We start from the raw sequence: 23,910 nt of genomic DNA, 5'->3' as shown, positions 1-23,910 counted from the left end.
CACAATTCAATAATTGATTTTATGACCGATGTAAATTGTAATACTTTTACTCCAAATTTTTTTATTATTTAACTGATTAGTATGTAAATTTCAGAAGACATGTTTTTTAATTAACTCGTTCGCTACCAGCGCTTGAGAAACAAATCTTTAACCACAGCCCATGGAATTTTTTATAATAGAACTTTGAATGGCAATGATTTTAAAACCAACGCATATTTGTAAAAGTAATTATATAAGAAATTTGAAAAAATCTAATTGATAAATAAATGTAAAATCTTCAACGACGAGTATTTGCATTTATGTAAAAACAAAAACGACGCAAATTTGATCAAATGTGAATACAAAAACCAAGCATATTCGATCTAATGTAAAAACAAAAACGACGCATATTTGATCAAATGTGAATACAAAAACCAAGCATATTCGATCTAATGTAAAAACAAAAACGACGCAAATTTGATCAAATGTGAATACAAAAACCAAGCATATTCGATCTAATGTAAAAACAAAAACGACGCATATTTGATCAAATGTGAATACAAAAACCAAGCATATTCGATCTAATGTAAAAACTAAAACGACGCAAATTCGATCAAATGTGAATACTAAAACCAAGCATATTTGCTTAAATGTAAATACAAAAACGACGCATATTTGCGTCGTCGGGCTCAAAATAAAGAACTAAAACGACGCACATATGCGTCGCTGGTAGCGAACCTGTTAAACTGGAAAAACCAAACTACAACAACATTCGAAACCATATCAACAGAATGGACATTATCATCAGGGTTTTATTTATTTTATGTTTTTTTTTTCATTTTGGTAGGAAATTTCGAGTCATTTCAAGTCATCATCATCATCATCAAACATCATCGACATCGAAGATCAAAGGTGCAAAGTTCACTTTCAACCAACGATAACGACAATCAACAACAACAACCACGATCACGATGGTAATATGTAAGCAACAACAACAACAAGAAAAAAAATACCAGACTTATATGTTTGTGTGTATTGAATTACCAACCAACCAACCAACAAAAAAACTTCTCGATTTCTTATCTTTTAAGTTTTATTTTCTGATTTGGAGATTTTTTAAGATAAAAAAAAAATCTCAGGGTTTGTTTGAGCGCAAGCGCGCGTAAACTAAGAATTTAAAAAAATCATTAAAAAAACAAGGTTATAGTCACAATATAGAGATAATGAGAATCTTAAAACTTGAATTCCATAAAATAACGTGAGAAAAAGATAAAAAAAATCTATTGTGACTATTACTGCGTAAAGATAAAAATACGGAATGCAGAACACAGCAACAGCCATAAAATATGTTCTTTTGAAGAAGAATATAAATGGGCGGAGCATTTTTGTAAAGACAAGTGTTAAACAGTGATAGCGATAAGCCAATCATAAACAACTATGATCAGAAATAAAAAAAGGCTGGTTAATTTTTTGTTAGTAGTAGTAGTTGACAAAATAGTAATGGACCTCGTTATTGATCAATATTGCTTCTATGCTTTTTAACAATTCCATAACAGTAGTAGTGGTGATATTGATGATCCATTGGGTCCAAATCGACAAACACGATGACAGGGTAGTTCTTTTAGCATTCATTCAGTGTTGTTATCCGCTGTATACTTACACACACACACATTTGCGGTAGATCTCTATACAAAGTGTAAGTGATTTTTTCATTCAAAACACGGCTTTTTTTTGGCGGTTTTCAATTGAAAAATTTTGAAAAAAAATCTCAAAACGTCTGTTTAACAAGGCCCGATAGATTTAAAAAAAAATTCCTGCAAATTTTGGGTCAAAAAAAGAATGTATCCAAGTGAATCCAGTGCATCCATCATCGAATGAAATCAATCAATCAATTTTCATCATCATCATCATCATCATCATATCAATCAAAATTTGATTGATAAAAATGAAAATGAAAAAGAGAAAAAACATCAATCATCATCAATTTTTTGGTTAAATGTTCTCTCGGTGTTTATGTGATGTGATGTACGATGTGATGTACGATGTGCATTTATGATGATCAATATTGATATTGATTGATTGATTTGATTTGATTTAATTTGATATTAATAAATCCAAAAAGAAAAAGAAGAAGAAAAGTTTCATTTTCTTTTCTCTGATAAATTTTGGTTGTTGAAAATTTTCAACAAAAATTATGCCGACAATCAATTAGATTTGTTCATTAGTTTCTTCAGATGTTTTTTTGTGTTTTTTAAGTCCGAAAAAAGAAATTTGCATTTCCGTCAACACAAAGTGTCTCAGTGTTTTGTTTTGTTTTGTTTGTGATTGTTTTTGTTGTTGTTGTTTTTTAAAAAAATGTGTTCACAACGTAAAAAGAAAAACAAATTTCATTAAAGAATTCACATTCGATTCATCGATTTACTCTTTCTTTTGAAAAAATAGTAAAAAAGAAACCGAAAACCGAAAAAAATGCCTGTCGGTAATCAATCGGCCGAAGATTTAGCATCTTCGGATGAAATTAAAGTATTTAAATTTGAAGGTGAAGATGAAAAACGTGCATCAGCTGATTTAACTGATCTTAAATCAAGTTTAATCACTGAAAGTGATCAGGTAACTAACTTTAAAAACTTTAAAAACTTGAAATTCTTTATTCTTTTCCAAACCAAACCGAAAAAAATCGGAAATCATTGATTCAAAGTAAAATCGTACAAAAGGTTTATCCCCAAAAAATCCACACTTAGTTGATGATTAGCAACCAAAACAAAATATCTTTTTCGGCAAGAAATATTTATTTTAGACTCAAAAATCTTATCTTATCTCGTTGAGTTTTCTTTTTTTTCTTTTTCTGCCATATTGCTGTTGTTTATAACATCCAAACAACCAAAAAGAAATTTTGTTTTTTCGACTAAACTAATTTCTCGTCGTAAAAAAAACAAATCATTGATGAAAGTTGCATTTTTTTTCAATCAATCAATCAATCGATCGATTGATTGATTGATTGGTTTCGATCAATCGGAAATTATTATCACATTTTTTTCACTCTCTCTCTCTCTCTCTCTCTCTCTCTCTCTCTCTCTCTCTCTCTCTCTCTCTCTCTCTCTCTCTCTCTCTCTCTCTCTCTCTCTCTCTCTCTCTCTCTCTCTCATGATTAAATGAAAAAATTCAATCCTTGTTTATGATTAAAATTAATCAATTAGCCAAGAATGAAAATATAAACCACACCAATCAATCAATCGATCGATTGATCGATTAATCAATTTCCCTGTACAGCAGATATCATATTTTATCATATTCAAAAAAACTAAAAAGAAGGATAGAAAGTTTGTTTATCATTCTGGTTTTCTGGTGTGTGTGTATGATGATGATGATTGAATAGATCCAACATTTCATAGTGGAATTTTTCATTTTTTTAAAAATTCAATATGAAAAATATGGCCATAAAAACAAAAATAAAATCTTATATCTCACCCAGAATTATGTGCGTAAAATATATTTACCCTTTTTTTTGTTTCAAAGATTTTCATCAGGTTTTTTTCAAGCTATGAAAAAAAAGATTATCATTACCCTATAGGTATATTTTTTCATTTGATTTTCTTAATCTGATGATGATGATGGTCTTTCGTCAACAAATGTTGTTGTTGTTGTTATGTTTATGTCGTACGCAGGTATTATGTTTGTTTGTTTTTGTTTTCGTTTGCTTTATGGAGATTTTTAACCAGAAAACCAAAAACAAACAAACAACACTTGAATAATCTCGTATTTTTATCTGTTTTTTTTTGTTTCACGTAAAAGAAAGATTGATAGAAATAAAAGGCTTTAAAATTTTTATGATTATTTCACAACAATTTTGAAAAATTGAAAAAACGAAAGGTAATGAAAGTGGGGGGAGGTTGGTGGTGGTTAATGATCATTTTTTTTTTTTTTTTTTTTGTTGAAATCATAAATTCTTCGTATGATTATCGACATGGACACGTGAATGGCGTTTTTGTTTTTGGCCAGGAAAATATATATTTTCTATCCCTTCGGGCTTTGGATTTTGTTTTGGTTGTGAGAGGGATGATGATCAAGAACTTGAACATAAAAAATTCAGTGTTTTTCAAAAGAATTTTTTTATCGAAAATTGTCGTCCAAAAAAACAATTTTATTGCTTTAGATTTTTTTTTTGTTGTTGCACAATTTTAAATTCTTCGTTTTGGTAAAAAAAAAATCATTATCAAAATTTGATTTGATCAAGTTTGTTTTTTTTATCGTTGGAATTTCTTGTCGATAACTAAAATTTTTTTTTTGAGGGGGAAAAACGAGAACTAATTAAGTTTGTAAAAAAAAACAAAAATCTGATGCCATCATCGACAAAGCAACAAGTATCAAGTTTGCTTGGATCATTGACATAAGATGATGATGATGGTCAAGAAGAGATGATGTTGATGACAGATCAATGAATCAGAGAATGAATGAATGTTGTATGTTTTGAGCAACAAAAACACTGAAAAAATGATGTTTATCTTGCAGAAAAAGGAAAAAAACTTGAAGAGAGAGATCTTAAGATGAACATTTTTGCACAACGAAGCAAGGAAATTGAATTTTCTTGCTTGAAAGAATTTTAAAGGCGAAAAAAATCATATTAATTATTGTTTCCGTTTTGTTGTTTTTTACAGGAAAAAAATTCATTCACCAGATCGAATCGAAAATCATCGACAACAGCTTCATCATCATCACCATCATCAACATCAGTGATAAATGGTGGTGGTGGTGGTGGTGATGGATCAACAACATCATCATCTTCATCATCATCGATAAAACAATCAACAAAAACATCACCAACAGCTATAGTTTCAACATCATCATTACCATCAACAACATCATTGTCAGCAACATCATCAACAATTTTAAATGATTCAATAAATAATCGAATCATTACAAATGGTGGTGGTTTACTACAATCACCATCATCATCGCCGATCAATCGAGCAACAGAATTTGGTGGTAAGTTTTTTTTGTATAAAAATCAAACAGGAAAAACTATCGATTGTTTTCGATCTATCGATGTCCGAATATTCGAAACATTCGAATTCGAATATCCAGGAATGAAAATTGGGAGAAATTCATAGATGATAGGATGGGGAAAAAAATGATGATAATAATCTTTATTTACATCAAAACAAACATGTCACACATATAGAGAATTATCAATTTTAAATCTTTAAATCTTTCGACATTAATCTCTCTCATAATATTTTACAAACAAACAAACAAACAAATCATCATTATTACCGACAAATCTTTATTGATCTTATCTAGTTCTGTGTGTGTGTGTTTTTGTTTGTTGCTACTATTTTGCTCATTTTATCCGGGTTGATTTACAGGATGATGAAAAAAAACGACAACAAACTAACTAACAACAACAACAAAATTAATCATCATTATTATGATCGAATAGTCGTCGTCGTCGAGAATAAATAAAGAAAAAATGATGACTAAAACAAGAATGTTTCTTTTTTGCTTTTTTTTATGATTATTATGATTATTACGGAAATTTCTTTATCTCAATTCACCTTTTTTTTTGATGATAAAGATTTTGTGTTTGTTTGTTCTGTGTGTGTAGATTTCATTTGGATTTTTTCTTACTTTATCAAACAAAATAAATGTTTGGTACAGCAAAATAGTGATTTTCTTTCCATGTTTTTTTTTGTGTTTTTTGTTTACCTAAATCCACACAACAACAACAACAATCATCATAATCAAAATAATGTAAATCTCAATTAGATTTATTAGGATCTTTCTTTTTTATTTAAAAAAAAAAGTTATTGAGTTGCAATATTGTATTGCCTATATATTTTTGATGATTACCACACAACATATATATCCTCTCATCATCATATTCAATCAGATGATAATTCTATCTATGAGATTTACAAACAAACCAAACAAAACAAAACAAAAACTTGTTGAATCATATCAATGGCTTAATTTTTTTTTGTTTCACTTTTGGATATGTGTTGTAAGATTAATTTGTTTTTTTTTGTTTTTTGTTTTTAGGTTTTAAAGAGAAGCGAAAAATTGCTATGTGAATTTAGGATTATTGACTTTTTTTGGTGGGTCTAAAATTACAAACTTTGTAATTTTAACAAAAACAAAAAAAAACTAAAAAATTTCCAATAGTCACACCAAGTTGAAAGTTCTAGGTCCAATGTCCATGCATGTGTGTTTTTTTTAGTGAGTGGGAAATACATTGAAACCAAACACACACATAGAGAAGAGGAAAAAAAAATAGCTGACCATATGAATTTCATTTCCACCAATATATCTCGATGCAGAGGAAGAATAATGAGATTTATACCATCCATCCATCAGTAAGAAAAACTCTCGTGTAAACTTTTTTGTTAGTCCCTCTGTTTAGTTCATCATCACCATCATCATTATATTTTGTTTGTATGGTTGACGTTTAAAGTTTCAAACATATATAGAGAGAGAGAGAGAAAGAATCCATACAGCACACATTGGAATTGGTTTTGTTTTGTCTTGCAACACACACACACACACACATTTGAAATAGAGAAAATTAGCTCATTAGTTGTGAATGAATTTGACCAACGAAAAAAAAAAATCTTTCTGGAAAAAAAGGATCGTTTTCTTCTTCTGCTGAGAATCTGTGTATGTTTTGTAACGATGATGATGATGGGTGTCATTCATTCATTTCATATGATGATGATGGTCTTGGCCCTTTGGCCCATTTGATGATCATCATTGTAGTTCAGTAGCTAATGATGATCATAGTGATGATGATGATAGACTAACAAAACATACTTCCGATTCGTCTTGTCTTTTTTCATTTACATTTACATTTTGATGATTAAATGACTTGAGTTGATTTTACAAACAAAACAAAACAAACCAGATGTTTGTATGTCGATGTTGTTGTTGTTGTTGTTGATGATGATCATTTGTTCTCGAGCTTGCTTGCTTGTCATGTGGTTATTAAGATTGAATAAGACTTGTTGTTGTTGTTGGATTTCTTTGTTTGTTTGTCTTAACAACAACAAAAAAAGAAAGAAAGAATATTTTTTCGGAAGGAAAAAAAATGAAAAGAATCTTTCTTTTTTGATTGATTAATTAATTAACAGAATTAACAGAATTCGTTAAAATTCATTAATAATCTGCTCTTGATAACAGAATTGAATTGAAAATGTCATGGACAAAAAAACTAAATTATCAAATTCAAGAAGAAAAGGAAAGAAAATGGAAAAGAGGATGAAAGGGAGAAAGTGTTTTAAAATTTGAAAAGAATGAAAAGAAATGAAAATGAAAAGATAGCATCCATCATCATCATCATCACTGTAAACAGGCATTTATCAACCACAAAAAATGATAATAATACCGACCATTATAAAATGATGATGATGATGATGATTAATGGATGTTCATAGTTACCTTTATAGAATATTGTTTGGTGTTTGTGTGGGTGAATCGCATCACCGAAAATTTTTTTCTTCTTTTCAACATTGAATTTGAATTTAAATATTTAAACGATTAATTAGATCAATATCGACCTTGTTAATGGCTACTGTGTTATCATTGTTGCTTGAAAGGCTTGAATTTTTCATTCTCATTTTCATTGTCATTGATATCAGTTCAAACATTCCATAAATCAAAAATATTTCTCTTATCGATTCTTATATGATAATTATGATTCACTTTTTTCTTTCATCGAAATTTATAGGAAAATTTGAACCAACAACATTACATCAATATTCACCATTTGGTTATCCACCATTCGGTAATACACATTCACCATATCATCCACATAATGGAACAACATTGGGTCAAATGGTAGGTGTTTTCAATTTTTTTTTCGTTTTGTTTTTAAAAGATTTCAATTTCTCATCATATGGTCATTTCAATAATGATTACTTAATCAATTAGTTTGTGAGTGGATGTGAGAGAGAGGAAAGAAAAATATTCAAAAAAACAAGATTTGTTTATCATTTGGAATTGAAAACGAATTTGTCTGTCGATTTTCATCATCATCATCATCATCGTAATCATAATATTGAATCTAACCAACCGAAACCAAAACAAAATTTTCTGTTAAAGCTGATGGAGAGAAAGAAATAGAGAACAAGTGAAAAATAGCAAAATGCTTACATACATGGCCTGACCTTTCACCACCACCACCAATCGATTTGTCAATCAATGATGTTTCTTCAGTTTTTTTCCCACTCTATTTCCACCACCATCACCACCACCACAAACACACGGGTTTCTCTTATTGTATTTAAAGTTGAGATTTTTTTTTTCTTAAGATGTCAGATTTTTTTGTTTTGTTTTTGAAGAGAATGAGAACGAAAAATTCTTAAAAATGATGTTTACTTCTGTTCAATCGAATTGAATGGATGGATTTCACATTTATTTTATTTTTTCTTGGGAATGAATGTTCATTCATTCATTCATTCATTGTTCAGAGTTTTTGAACGAAGTGCATGTGTGTGTTCCTAATCACATCGTTTTTATTTACATTTTCAAAATGATGATTATGATGATGAGGGGAGAGAGAGAGAGATTTTGTTTTCTCTCGTTTCAACCATTTGTTCATCAGATGTGTTTCATAATGCTTTTGTTCTAATTGAAATCGAAAAAATTAAATTTTTTTTGTTGTTTCCAGATTCATTCATTCTATACTTACTTACTTTCTCCTAAAATGAATGTTTGGATTTTTCTTTTTTTTTGTTGTTGTTGTTTTGTTGGAATTTATACAAACAACTGTTATTTTGTTTGGTTGAAAATCCTCTTGCCTATTTCCAGAAAAAAACCACATAAACATTGAGAATTTTTGAGAAGAAAAAAAAACTTTGATTGTCAATCACAAACAAACAATTTTCGATTTTAATTGTGTACATTTGAATGACCATGATGATGGATTCTTTCGATAATCTTTTTTTTGCCAAATTTTCGATGCTTTTTCTCATTGAAATCTCAGCTCGTAGATTGATGTTCGTTACCACATGCTGTTGATATTGAATTTGTTTTCATTTTTGGATAAATATTTCACAACATTAAAATCAATAAAAACATTTAATCAATGATAATTATACAAATCAAATTGCAAAGCAATTGATGAACGAATCAAAAACAAAAACATTCGAATCGATAGTTGAATCGATTAATTCGTTCATCACACTTATCCACTCTTATATAATACTCATTCTTTGTTTTCTAATAAATTGACTAAATTAAATTAAACTACAAAATTCCGTACTAAGTTTTTTTTACCTTCATTTATTTACCTTGATGATGATGATGATAATGATGATGTCACAAATAATGATAACATCTTTTTTCAATTGAAAACCAACAAAAAAAGACATTTTATCAATGTTTATGGAGAAGAATTTTGTTTTTTTTCTTCTTCAACCATCGTTGATGATAATAATTGTCAATCGTAAACAAAAAACCGATCTACCGGGCAAAATCGGCCATCACCTTTTAACAAACAAACAAACAAGAAAAAAAAACGGTTATAACCGGTTATTAGCCACATTTTTTTCCTGGTAAATTGAAATTGAAACCATCGTTATCTATGTTTTTTGATTTTAAAAATTTCTTCAAACCAAAATAGACATGAAAAAAAAGCAAAAGTTTCTGAAAAAGTAAAAACAGGTATCATCAACATCAACAGGTAACCAGTGACATTTATTTTTTTCGATTTCTATTTCTACTTTTTCGATCATCATGATGTTAATGACATTTTTTTTTCTTTTCTTTCCATTGATGATGTGATATGGCCACACAACTTGTACACCACCACCACCATCATCATCGTCATCATTATCATTTGATTTTTTCGATCGATAAAATTCAATGATGATGTTTCGTTTTTCGTTTTTAACAAAATTTTCTCAACAAACAAACAAACAGCGAACAAATTAAGTCATCTTTATCCTAACCGAAATTGATAATATTTGAAATGTCATTCGATTTGATTTGATTTGATTGACAAGGTTGTTTTGGATCTTAAGGACCCAAATATCCTTATCAATGATTGTATCGAAAAAAAATATTCAACAAACAAATATATATCTTTATTTTCTTGTTTGTTTGTTTGTCTGTTTATCATCATGATCGTGATACAAAAATGTTCATTCTGTTATTTCATTTTTACAATGTTTGCTTGTTTGTTTGTTTGCTTGTGTGCCAAAAGGTTTTTCTTTTCCATTTACTTCTTCATTTCATACCGGGTCCATAATTCCATGATCCTAAAGGATTTCAACGTAAATAAAAAGTGATATACATTTTTTCAGCCAAATATTTGATCCTTTTTTTCTACTGCTATTGAAACATAAACTTTGTCCTCATATTTGTTACTGTTGTTGTAGTTTTTTTTTCAACACTGGTCAAATATTTCATGGAACGTTTTCAGATTTTCCATTTACTATTTACTATTTGTTTGTTTTTTGGTCCTTGTAAAAATATTGAATAAATATTGGACCAAACAAAGTTTATTGGTCTGATTTAGCTTGTTTGGTGTTTGGTGTGTGACCAATAAACTTGTTAGAAAATTTTTCCAAATCTGATAAATTTTTCTCATTTGAATGTCCAAGGATTTTATTCGGTTAGTTTATTTCAATTGATTTTTTATTTCGTTTCGTTTCGTTTTTGTTTTGTTTGTTTGGGAGTGCAAAGCAAGAAAACTTTGGAATCTGTACATTTGTTTAGGGAAACCATGCCATGCAAGCTACAACTCGATAGCTTGCTTGGCCATGGTTGTTACAACCTTTGAACACCATGACTAAATACTTGGATAGATTTCGTTTTTTTTTCTTCAGCCATGAATAATACTCATTGTTTGTTTGTTTGTTTGCTTTTGGTGGTGGTGGTGCATCGGGATGTTTTTCACCCCCTCTTTTTCGACCATCCCCGCTTGTTAGAGGAGTGGTGAAAAGATTTCGATTCGATTTTTATTATGGTTTGATTTTCATTTCATTATATATGTTCCTTGACCTTAACTTATTTCTTTTTCGTTAGTGGAAAAAGAAAAGAAATTGGCTATAAGCTTGACCATTGATGATCAACGACTTTGTCATCTGATTTTTCTTTTTTTCGTTTGTTCAATACATCGATCATATATAATCGATTTTGTTATGGATATTTACCCTTATTGAACAAAATAGAATTGCAGAAAAATTCTTCTTCTTTAAAAGAAATCCTGGATCATTTTATTTTGTTAAAAGCATGAAATTATTTAGTTTTTTTTTCTTCTATAGTATGTGGGGGTTAAAAAAATATTTCCTAATTGGCCACTTGTTGACCAAAAAAACAATCCTTTCGTTATTAATGTCATAGAGAAATGAATCTCAAGTTACAAGTTCTTTCTCTCTCTATCCACATTCGGTTGTTTGAAAAATTGTCGGATCCAATGGTGGTGGTGGTAGGAAAAAACGTTTTTTTTTCCATTCTATTTCGACAGTATGATGTCTCAATGAGTGGGTGGTTGGTTGGTTGGATCAGTTTGGTTGGTTGTCTATTGTCAAATTGCAGGCAAAAAGCAAAAAAATATCCGATGAAAGTTTTGAATCTTATCTTTTTTTTTTGTTTGTTAGAGAGAAAAAACATTCCATAACCATTCCATATTTAACAACAACCTGACCCTACCCGAAAAAAACAAGCTCGAGACTACTCGCGTAATTCAAGTTTGTCAATAGAAATTTTTGCATTTGAAAATTTCATGGTCAACATGTAAATGAATGGTTTTTTTGTTGTTCGTTGGGAAAAATGACAAAAAAATTGACCCTGTATTTGATTTTTGGAAAAAACAATTTCATTTCAATAAAAAAAATGTAACAAGTGTGTGTGTTTGTGTGTGTGTCAATTTCTTTATTGATTTCTGCAAAAAAAGAAACTCAATTTCAATTGAAAATATTTTCCTTTGCTTTTCAAGAATAAAATAAGGTTAGGATTGATCGATAGTGGTTATTCAACAAACAAGGTGGTTACCTTTTTAAAGAAAAAATCTTTTTTGATTTCCCAGTTTTTTTGGATCAGTTTTTTTTCCACCTTCCCTTCACCCTATTATCGTTGTTGTTGTTGTCAACATTGTTGTCACCATAAACGAATTTCGCAAGCGGAAAAAAATGACCAAAATCCACCCATAGTCCATTTTCAAAAACTGCAACCAATTTTTTTTTCTGTGAAAAAAAAATGCAAAAAAAATAAACCAAAGATTAAAAGAACTGCCTAGAATCACCAATATTGACCATCATCAATATTCGTTTACCTTACGACGATGATCATGATCGACATCATCATATAATTTTCTTGCATAGAATTCTTCCATTGATGAGAAATTTGCCAAACAAACAATCAAACGAAAGAAAAAAGAAAAAAGAAAAAACGTGCTACACTGTTAAAAATGGTATGACTTTATAAGTTCATAAAGTGGAAGTGTGGACTTATAAGTTCACATTAGACCAAGTGAACATATAAACTCACTTTAAGGAATTGTGAGCTTATAACTTCACTTTAAGGAATTGTGAGCTTATAAGTCCACACTTCCACTTTATGAACTTATAACTTCACTTTAAGGAATTGTGAGCTTATAAACTCATACGAGAATGTTGTGAGTTTATAACTTCATACGAGAAAAAATGTGAGGTTTTTAAAATAAAAATAAAAACCCCTATACGCAAGCGTTTTTTTTTGATTTAAAAAATCTTGATGCGCAAGTGAAATTAAATTGAATTATCGAAGTTTTTAATTATTTTTCATTTAAAGATATATTATTAATTATTATAATTATTAAACAAGGCTAATAGGGGTTTCACACTAGCAGCAATGTGAATGAAATATTTCAAATGCAATATTTCAGTCCATAATGCTGAATTGTAGTGAAATATTGCATTTGAAATATTTCATTCACATTGCTGCTAGTGTGAAACCCCTATAATAGAAATTTATCAATAGAAATCGGCTCAGGAACATGAAAAGAGAACCCGACTTGGTTTTCATTGTTCTATCCATCTTTATAGATTATGACCTCGTGATCAAACGGACAAATAAAGTAAATTAGAATCTTTGCATTCATTCGACACTTGTCGGCATTGAAGTTGGGACAGATAGCAATCGACCATCCCCAACATAAATGTCATTCTTTCTCAATCTTAGCTTGATTCCGTGTTATTGTAGGTAGTGATAAAAAATACTTAAAACAAAACCAATGAGATTAGGAAAAAATATGGAACAAGTTAGACATAAACAACAATCATATTCAATGAGCAAACCTGATAACCAAACTTTGTAAGCGAACCACACTTAACAAAAATAATGAATAACAACTAATCGAACAGTAGTTTAAATAATCAAAACAGAACCCTAACAGCTAATTTCAATTACGAGGGCGCTCGTCGCCTCCACATGAATTCACAATTTTTCAAAAAAATTTTCCAAGTCCAAAAATCCAAATTTTTTTGAGTTTGTAATTTTAAAAAATAAAATAAAATCAAAATTGTGATTTTATAACTTCACTTTAAGGAATTGTGAACTTATAAACTCATACGAAAAACATTATGAGTTTTTAATTTATAAAAAATAAAATAAAATCCAAAATTCGAATTTTTAAAGTCATACGAAAAACGTTGTGATTTTATAACTTCACTTTAAGGAATTATGAACTTATAAACTCATACGAAAAACCATGTGAGTTTATAACTCCATTCGAAAAACATTATGAGTTTTTAATTTAAAAAAAATAAAATTAAATCCAAAATTTGAATTTTTAAACTCATACGAAAAACGTTGTGATTTTATAACTCCATACGAAAAATATTGTGAGCTTATAAACTCATATGAAAAACCATGTGAGTTTATAAGTCCATCCGAAAAAACATTATGAGTTTTTAATTACAAATAAAATCCAAAATTCGAATTTTTAAACTCATGCGAAAAATGTTGTGAGCTTATAACTTCATACGAGAAATAATGTGAGTTTATAACTTCATACGAGAAAAAATGTGAACTTATAAGTCCACACTTCCACTTTATGAACTTATAAAGTCATACCATTTTTAACAGTGTATATTCACTTTACATCAGTAAAAATATCATAATTATTATTTTACAATGATGAAACAAGATATTATATTTTGAATCTTCGAATCTTTTAAACCACATTATTTATTATTGTCTTCAACGTTTTTATAATGGTCGTTTTGTTGTTGTTCAATTTGGTGGTGGTGGTGGTGGTGCAGTTTCAGAAAGATCCTTGTTTTGATTTGTTTTTTCATCTTTTTTTCTTCTTGATTCAAAAAAGATTAGATGGATGCTGATAATGGTTTTTTTTGTTGTTATTGTTGATCCGAGTTGATTCTGTGAAAGTAATCATTGTTGTGTGTGTGTGTAATGAAGTACACACAATTTCAGTTTCAAATCATACAAATCATACAAATCGATTGTGAGTAAAACAATGTTGTTTATTCAAAGGTTGTGCTGCGAATAAATGGTTAAAATAAAGAACAAATTAAATATACTATTGATCAAAAAATATAGTTCGAAATTCGAACCGAACTTGCTTCACAACACTCCCGGCGCGGAAAGGGAATTTAAATACGTTGTCATCTGCTAAAGCGATAAGCCATGGTTTACGACTGATAAAACGATCGAAAAACACTATACCAAGAGTTCCAGTATTGTTATCAGTAAAATTCGATTCATTAATCTGTTTAAGAAAAGCCAAACAATGAGGATGCCAAAACTTTTCAAATTTAGAACGAAATTCTTTCAAACGGTTAGGCCAAATTCCATTTGTTTCCAAAACAGCAACGTCGTCAGTCATCGGCTGTTGTTGTCGTCCGTTTGCAATTTCAAAAGCACCAAGTGGAAAAAATATCCATTCAAATTTTCGATTATCCAATTTGCTAGAATTTTCATTATCGCTGAAGATCATTTTCTTTTTATCCACAAAAATAAACAATCGAGCAATAGAAATCAATTTTTGCAAGTCAACAACACGATCAGCTAACTCGAGATTCTTGATAGATGTTGACGAGCCAAAACGTTGTACATTAAACATCGAGTCAAAACACATTGTAATACGGGAAGAAAAAACAAAGTGCATTTGGTTCAATACATTGCCTAGTTCATATGGAGCAAGTAGTCTTGATTCAGCGACAGATACTTTTTTCGAAGTTGTCCTTCGGACGTTGAACGGATAAAATCGATAATTGAGCTTCAAAACGACCAATAACTTGACCAATTCGTAGCTTGATCCGAATATCATCATCTTCATCTCTATCGATGTTCAAATTATCATTGTCGATATTCAAAACATTTCCTGATTCCGGTTTCAACAACTCTTCTTTAGGCATAGATGATTGTTCATCCTTAAATTCAACAATATCGAATACATTTTCACGAGCAGCCGGATTATTCATTTCGGTTGAGCTACAAGCTGCAAAATCCTTTCGTGCTTGGTAACTGATGTCACCAAAAATCGTGGGAATTGACAGAACTTTTGGTTGATTCTTATAAAAGAAACCTAAGTTATCAGTTCCAATAATGATTAAATTCTTTTCATTCATTTTCATGGCGAACAAATCAATAGAAATTTCGTATGAATTGCCACGAATCTTCAAAACCACTTTCTTGTGACTGGTTTTGTCTTCTCCCAACGGCGAAGATGCTAACATTGAATAGTTTTTATCCGAAATATTCTGATCATCTAATAACAAATCAGGATCAATCAACGAAATATTAGAACCACTGTCCAACAATATAACGCTTTCTTTTCCATTGCATTTTCCATAGATCATTGGACGATTTTCAAGATTACCATTTCTTATTGCATCAAATTCATTAGACAAACTTCGATAAGAGATAGCGGCTACTGATCCACTATCCGAAGATTCACCATTCGATGATCCTGATGATGATGACGATTCCGATGATGATGGAATCGATGCAGCGATTCCTTTCGGTTTAGTTTGATATATTTCATTCAATACGTCATGCATTTCAGTAGCGTGAAACTTATCACACTTTTCACATTTTTTATCAATAATCGAAGAACAATTTCTGCTAAGATGGCCTCTATGCAGACATATCAAACACAAACCCTTGCCTTTGATCATTTCAGCAATGGTTTTCGAATCAAATTTTCCAAAACATTCATAAGTTTTTTGATGGTTACTGCCACAAATAAAACAATATTTCGATGAAATAGCAGCAACAAAAGCTTTTTTCGTTTCTTCTTTATTTCTTGTAGATTGATCGAACTTTTCAATTTTGTTATAATCATATTTCAATGCCGATTTATATAATTTATCAATATATTTTACAACATCTTCAAAATTCGACATTTCAGATAGCATTTTTCTTTGTGCCCGATAATAAAACTTATAGGCAACAGCTTGTATCAAATTCGTGACATAAAAAGAAGAATCAGTTTCTAAAAATTTCACAGCCAAATTTGCATTTTCGACAATATCCTTAGCCATTTTTAAATTATCGGTTTGGTTTTCATTGACAATCCTAGGAATTTTATTTAAATCATTCTTAATTTCTAGAATGGCCAATTCGTGGTCATCATATTTTTCACACAGTTTGACCCAAATTTCCGATAAGCCTTTTAGTTCGCCAATTAAAATTCCAACTATACGAGCAGGTTCATTAGACAACGTTTTCAATAGCAAAGATTTCTTCATCACTTCATCAATAGTCATGTTGCTTATCAATAAGTTTACTATCATACTTTTGTATGGTTTCCAATTTACGAATTTACCATCGAATGTTGGCAACTGTTCTAATCGAATTTTTGTTTTGTTCGATAACGATAAGCTAGCCAATTCATTAACAACATCACCATCATCACCACCATCATCACCACCATTACCGTCACTATTATTAACGTTACGAACAACCACATCATTGACTTGAATCTTAGGCTCAAATCGTTTCATATAATTTTCAATCAAATCAGAATATTCTATCATTTTGTTCAATAATTCTGGAGGAAATTCTTCATCAGGTTCAAGCAAAAGGACCAATTGTTCATGCAGTTCATGTAATTCATCTTTCAATAATGATGAACGATCTTTATCCCATTTTCGGAACGATAAGCATGTGATATTCATTCTACAAGATTTCAATCTACTTGCCAATTCATCTGGTATATCTTTCATTTTTAATCTTCAATGATATAAATCAAATCGTAACAAAATCAAAATTCTTTAATCAAATTCAAATCAATATTCAAACAATTCAAATCAAATCTTTGATTCGCAGCACAACCTTTGAATAAATGTAATGAAGTACACACAATTTCAGTTTCAAATCATACAAATCATACAAATCGATTGTGAGTAAAACAATGTTGTTTATTCAAAGGTTGTGCTGCGAATAAATGGTTAAAATAAAGAACAAATTAAATATACTATTGATCAAAAAATATAGTTCGAAATTCGAACCGAACTTGCTTCACAACATGTGTGTTTACCTTTGACCTTTTTTTTTTCTCTTGACTCTCAATCAACTTTATATATGATATATTTGAAGGAAAAAAGGTGAGATAATCACGCTTCTTTTCATCATCATCATGATGATGATGATGATGATCTGGGTGAATATTTTTTCGTTCGTAAATGATCTTCAGAAATGGAATCTTCAGAAAAACAACCATACATCAATGAATTCAGAATAATAATAATAACCAACAAAACTAATAATCTTTTGAGTTGAAATAGAAAAAAAAGTTCGCGCCTATTTAAACCTTGTACACAATTATTATTATTGTGAATGAACCTTGTTGGTTAGTTAGTTCTGTACAGGTATTTTTTCGATTTTACCTTAACTAATAAGGAAAAATAATAATTCGAAGATAGGAATATCTTCAGGTATAAATGATGATGATGATGATGACCCTATTGACCCTATACTTTGGAATATTTTTTTTTACCTGTTGTTCATCATTATTATACACAGAGGAGTATTCTGACACATATTGTGTGATGATGACCTTACCTTTTGACTGTTTTTTCATTTGATCATCATCATCATTTATTGACACACCATTTGGCCAGGTTATTTTTTGATCAACCAAAAATGATGATGATGATGATGTTACCCACCCTTATATATTGATGATGATAATGGGGCCAGCAGTAAAAAAAAAATCGAAACTGATGCTGATGATGATGATAACATAGTAGGATGAAAAACAAAAGGAAAATTGAGAATACAACAACAGGTAAAAAAAACAAACAAGACTTTTCACCTTTCTCTTTCTCTTTTACAAAGCAAAAATCAAAATTCGTGATGAATGATCATATCACGAACAAGTGTGTGTTTGAGTGAAATATTTTCTGGTTTTCTGGCATGTTTTATCCATCATATTATCATCATATCATCCGCATCACACATATTTGAATGAAAATTGAAAAAATGCAAATTCTAAATGGCCACTAAATATACATTGAAGATTTTTTTGGTGTATGGTGTGTGTCTGTGTGAAGAAAGCAAAATTTTTACACGCGCGTAACCTGCATAGATAAGAAGTGAAAAGAATGCGTGCTGTTTTTTTTTCTACAAACACACACCTATTTCAATGAAAATCTATCAATCTTTCAAAAAATTTTATATTTCGTTAAGATTATTTTTTTGTTTTGATGTTTGACACCTTTAGATTTGTTTTCTCTTATTTATTTTAGTTTATCTTGATAGAATTTTTTGTTGGCTTGCTGTTTGAATTATTATTATTTGTTGTTGGTTGGTTGGTTGTTTATCAACAAAATATTATAATAAGGATGTGTCAAAAATCCTCTTTTAAGGTCAAAGATGTTTTCAGTTTTTTTATTATTATTATCCGGATTAGATTAAGGTGTATATAGGCGATATGGTTTGTTTAATATCGATTATATCGGGATATTTCTTCTTTCTTCGTTATCTTATCGATCAATCGATAGTTGTTGTTGTTGATCCTCCGATCATTTTCATGTGTGAGGTCAATTTTTATTTGAAGAAGAGGAAAAAAAATGATTAATTTTGTTTTGTTTGATATGAGATACATGATGATGAGTAGAAATAGTGGAAAATCAAACTAATAATAGTCATAATATTATTGTTGATCTAATTTCAAGGACATATTGGTCAGTCAAAATAGTGAAAGTTTTCATTATTATCATTAACTTTGAATACTCTCTTATTATCTATATATATCGTTTGTTCATGGTTCGTTTGATCTTGATATCATCATCATTTGACAACAACAACAGAAAAAAATCAAAGAATCGATCAATCGATCTTTTTCAATTTCGATGTAAACAAGTAGGTGGCCCTCATTATCATCATCTTGTTTCATCAATCGGAAAGGGGCTAACTTCGACAAGTTGTTGTTGTTGTCAAATATCGTCGTCTTCAAAGTGTCACACACAAGTGTTTTGGTTACATTTTTGGCCAAGGTCATCTAATGTAAATTGATTCGAAAAAAGGTTTCTTTCTTCGGAATGACGAAAAAAACAACATTTCATTGTGGTTAAACACACACACATAATTAGCTCTATATATTTTCTTCAAAGAAAAATCCATAAACAGTTAATTGATTCAGATGAGCGAAAACCCTTTCACTTACTTGCTTGCTGTGTATGTCTAAATAGTCTAATGATGACCGGTCGGTTGTAACCAAACCAACAAAAAAAAAATGTTTCATTTGTCATTTTGTAGTTTTTATTTTTGTTGTTGTTGTTGTTACTATTTCGTTTTCCTTCATTTGATTGATTTTGACAGGCACCATGAAAATGAAAAAAAATATACAGGACTTACGCTGAGAATTTGTTGAGAATTTGAAAGGAAAAAAAAATGCTAGACTTTTGACTAGACGAAATCGATAGATATTTTGTTGTTGTTGTTGTTGTCTCTCTATGTCATTCGTCTTCGTTGTCGTCTTGCTTAAATAGATCAAATTCTGATCGATCGATCCAGATCTTATCTTGTAGTTGAAAAAACGAAACAAAATCCAATCGCTTTTTTCGACCAATTTTGAATTTTCAGAAAAATTTTACAAGAAAAAATTCCAAATAAAACTTTGTCATTTTTTGCGATACAAATGTTTGTGTTTTCATGAATGAATATCATTTTGTTGTGTCACATTTGTGATGTGAAAAGAAGAAAAAAAATTCACACTTTTTTTTTGCTGTTCACAGTGGCCAAAACAAAATGTTATAAATAAGATGTGAAAACAGTTTTCATTTCACAGAATTCTTTCCGACTTTTTTTTTTATGACCCAACCAATAAAGTGGAAGAAAAATAAAAAGCGGATTTTTTCTTTTTGTCTTCAAAGTCGCGTGTCACAACACTGTTGTCACTTTGTCATCGGGTGTATATTACCGCTATCTATTTTTTTATTGATTTAAATATAGCGGTAATATTCACATGGTTCAATGTTGGTGGCGGTGGTCTATTTTTTTCTCCTTCTCTTCGAGCTTACGTGCGCAGTTGGTCATTTGATTTTTTGCCGACATCATTAGCTTTTTAAAATTACAATTTCTTTTCCAATGAATTATGTAATTGAAAAAAAAACTGATGATGATTTCCACAATGATCAATTTATCCGGTGTGAGTTGTAGTAGGTAGGAGTGGATTGAAAAAGCAAACAACAGTTGTCGATAATCGATTGACTTACTAATTTTCATTCTTATGAATGAAAAATCGAATTTGAATTTTTCCGAAGAAAATGGAACCGATTGACGACCCTGAATTGAAAAAAAACTGAAGAAAATCATTATAAGAAGCGTAATCATTTTTTACTAAATAAAGTGAAAAGCGAAAAATTGTGTGTTATGTTTGTTTGTAAAGAAAAACAAGCCGCGCCAGGAACAAACAAACCTGAAGAAAAAAAAAAAGATCGCCGGCATTTTTTTTCAATCATTCTTCTTCATTCGTTTTTTCTTCTTCTTTGTTTTGCGGTATTTTTTCGAAAATGAAACAAATGAACCAAACCTAACTTATTGATTGTTGTTGTTCTGGCCTATGGAATGAACAAATAATAGCTTAAAGTTGATGATGATGATGATTATGACGATGATTTCTTCAAGTGATGATGATGATGATTATGACGATGATTTCTTCAAGTGATGATGATGATGACATGTTAAATGGCTAGGCCCCAACAAGATGTTGTTAGAGAGGCCCATCATCATGATCATCGGTCAATCATCATTATGATTATCATCAGGTACATATGTATAGTACCATATAGGACACAACGACTGCTATATCTATGGACCATAATTATCCACAAATTATATATGGGTTTTCAAATGTTTAAAAATTTTTTCTTACCTGTAATCTTTTCTTTTTCCTTGTCTCATTTTTATTCTGATTATTTTAATGACAAGTTTATCACGTTGTTGTTGTTGTTGACAGTTTTGAAATATTTCTTTTCTCTTGATTGCTTCACTTGTTAATTGATTTTTGAATCATTCAAAATGTTTCAAGAAAAAAAAAATTAATGAAACATCATCCGCATCATTTTACCAAAATTATCTAGTTTTTCAAAAAAATAGCCATAAATTTCCTTCAAGCATCTTTTAACAACAACAACCGAAAAAAAAATGATGGAGAGACTTTCTTCCAAATATAACAACAACAAAACAGCCATTTTTTTTCTATAGAAATTCTCTAACAAACTATAGCCAAAAAATGACATGCTGTTCAATTTCTTAAGTTTTTACCTTATTTTTACCTTTTTTTTTCTTTAAGTGTTTTTTCGCTTCGATTTGATTATTTATAAGTTTTTCTCGCTCGCTCGCTTTTCATTCATTCAATTCATTATTGCATGCCTTGTTGTCGTTCTTCTTAACTATCTTCTTCTTCTTTTTTTTTCTGGTAGCTTCTTGTGATTCTTTATTTTGCATTTGATCGGTATTATTTATTTTTGCTTGTTGGCCATATAAGCCATGTGTCTGCCTTTTTAGTCAATTTTTTGTTTTTCACTGTCGAATGAAATGATAATTGCTCTTTGTTTTCGGACACGTTTTCTTTTTCTTGTTGTTTCGTTTCGGATAGAATTTGACCAATGCTACGGAGAATAAATAAATAAATGAATGAATGAATGAGAGGGAAAATTTGACCCGAAAATTTTTCGTTTTTTTTGTTTCAAACTTTCATGGAAATAAGAAAAAAAGAAAAACATACCTGGCCTATTCCATATACGATTATAGATGATGATGATGATGATGAGCAAGACAAACAAGACGTTGATGATGATGAGCCCATTCAACAAAGTTAGTTGATCGATCCTGTTCTGTTGTTGTATTACGAATAAGACGAAGAATTCAATCTGTCCAAGTCATCATCATCATCATTGTTATTATTATGGTGGTTGTTGTTGTCGTTGATAATGCTCCCTGCTAGGTCTTTTTCGCACAAACTGATCTACCATTATCATCATCATCATCATGTTGTCTTCAAATGAAATGAAATGAAAATCGTAGACCAACGATGATGATGGCGATGATTGAGGTAAAAAGAAAAAAATTGTTTGAAAGATTTGGAATCAGCAGCACAAACAACACTTGTTTACCTGTTTCTTACCTAGTTAGTATAGTTTTTTTTTTTTGGTCTTGTTGTCGATGATGATGATCATGGTTATTGGCTTTTTTTCTTTCTTTTCTTTTTTTTTTCATTGATTCTTCAGTGTTTCGTTTTTTCTTTTCTTTTCTCGCCACTTGTTCGTGACATTTAGAAATTCATGTATATCGTTTTTATGTATACACATGTAGAATGAATGAATTGAGAAATAAATATTGGAAAAAAAATTTTGAAAATTGGTTTTTTCTTCTTCTTCTTCTTCTTTACACACAAACACGAGGATAAAATATTGATCTATCATACTGAAAATAAATCGACCCTATGGTCTACCGAATCTACACATCACCGAAATTATTGTGAAGAAAAAAACATGCTGAGATCAGCCTTCCAATTTTTCATTTTTTTCAACCGTTGTTGTTGTTGTTGTTGTTGTGATTGGCAATCAAATGTCATGATCATCATCCATATCATTATCATTATGATGAACACAAAACAAAACAAAACAAAAAACTTTGACAAAACCAAAACAAAAAATAACGACAACAACATTCGATCGAATCTTTTCGAAGCCCCCCTTCAGAAAAAGGAAAACATTCGATTCTATTTTGAACCAAATGAATCGAATGAATGAAAATAGTTAACGAACGAGCAAAAACAACAAAATCCAAAATCACGAATCTTGATTTGATTTTTTTGGTTTTTCTCGATCCATAAATCTAATCTTCGGTTTTCTCTTCGAGAACAATTTTTTTCTCATTTATTTATTTAACACGAAATGAAATTAGCCATGAAAAATGCACGATCATTTTGCTGCTGTCGATGCTCATTTTTTGATCTTTTTTCGATCGATTTTTTCTTCCCCCAAAGTTTTCGTGTTTATTTAGATAAATAATTAATTAATTTGATTCTTGTTATGAAAAAAAACGATGATTATAATGATTACAACAACCCACCATCATCAAACAACAACAACCTGTTATCTTTGACTGATTTGATTTCCGTATTACATTATATATTGATCAACTAAATGAAGAAAAATTATTTCGAGGTAAAGGTGTTTTGAAATGAATTACCACCATCACCATCAACATTATCATTATCATTTTTCGTGTTTTGATGATGATGATGATGATAATGATCATCTGGTGTTGATTCCCATAAATCTTTTCGAATGTTTGTTTTGAGCCAAAATTTTTCATATTGTCAGGATTCTTATGGTTTGTTGTTATTGTTGATCGTCAAAATCATGAATCCTCGATAAGAAGAAAATCATCATAATCATAATCATCAATTTCACTTTCAAAAACAACTAAATATACATCACGATTATTTGATTTGAATTTTGAATATAATGATTGTTG

The 23,910-nt window shown here is 29.9% G+C and overlaps 2 protein-coding genes and 2 long non-coding RNA genes across 4 annotated transcripts in view; 2 read left to right on the top strand and 2 right to left on the bottom strand.

Moving 5' to 3' along the window:
* The first annotated feature begins 2,061 nt into the window (after positions 1-2,061).
* Positions 2,062-23,910, top strand: part of pan (transcription factor pangolin) — a 33,672-nt gene continuing 11,823 nt past the window's right edge. Inside the window, exons 1-3 of the mRNA XM_075821367.1 lie at positions 2,062-2,589; positions 4,635-4,962; positions 7,697-7,806. Of these exons, the coding sequence (XP_075677482.1) occupies positions 2,449-2,589; positions 4,635-4,962; positions 7,697-7,806 (579 nt within the window). The 5' untranslated portion in view covers positions 2,062-2,448. The remainder of the gene's footprint in view (positions 2,590-4,634; positions 4,963-7,696; positions 7,807-23,910) is intronic.
* LOC142645354 (uncharacterized) lies at positions 7,801-23,109 on the bottom strand. Its single transcript, XR_012846512.1, has 11 exons — positions 22,553-23,109; positions 22,154-22,423; positions 21,299-22,037; positions 20,962-21,234; positions 19,589-20,725; positions 17,983-19,527; positions 12,248-12,300; positions 11,968-12,158; positions 9,261-9,456; positions 8,660-8,981; positions 7,801-8,595 (listed from the first exon to the last, which is right to left on the bottom strand). It is a non-coding gene; the product is annotated as an uncharacterized LOC142645354 (long non-coding RNA).
* On the top strand, positions 9,395-10,360 carry LOC142645356 (uncharacterized). Its single transcript, XR_012846515.1, has 3 exons — positions 9,395-9,524; positions 9,593-9,652; positions 9,892-10,360. It is a non-coding gene; the product is annotated as an uncharacterized LOC142645356 (long non-coding RNA).
* LOC113797415 (uncharacterized) lies at positions 14,418-17,164 on the bottom strand. The gene has a single exon (XM_075821368.1). The coding sequence runs from the start codon at positions 17,142-17,144 to the stop codon at positions 15,129-15,131; it is 2,016 nt and encodes a 671-aa protein (XP_075677483.1). The 5' UTR covers positions 17,145-17,164; the 3' UTR covers positions 14,418-15,128.

The sequence above is a fragment of the Dermatophagoides pteronyssinus genome, unplaced genomic scaffold (assembly GCF_027571235.1).
Source record: "Dermatophagoides pteronyssinus isolate colony J.1.1.1.1 unplaced genomic scaffold, Derpt_VIB-CSIC_2022.12 sq0010, whole genome shotgun sequence".
NCBI lineage: Eukaryota > Metazoa > Arthropoda > Arachnida > Sarcoptiformes > Pyroglyphidae > Dermatophagoides > Dermatophagoides pteronyssinus.
Note: the sequence above shows the minus strand (reverse complement) of the source record. Positions and strands in the feature narration are given on the sequence as shown.

What these genes read in the sequence shown, in the direction of transcription:
- LOC113797415 (XM_075821368.1), bottom strand. Translation starts at nt 17,144, where the DNA reads ATGAAAGATATACCAGATGAATTGGCAAGTAGATTGAAATCTTGTAGA.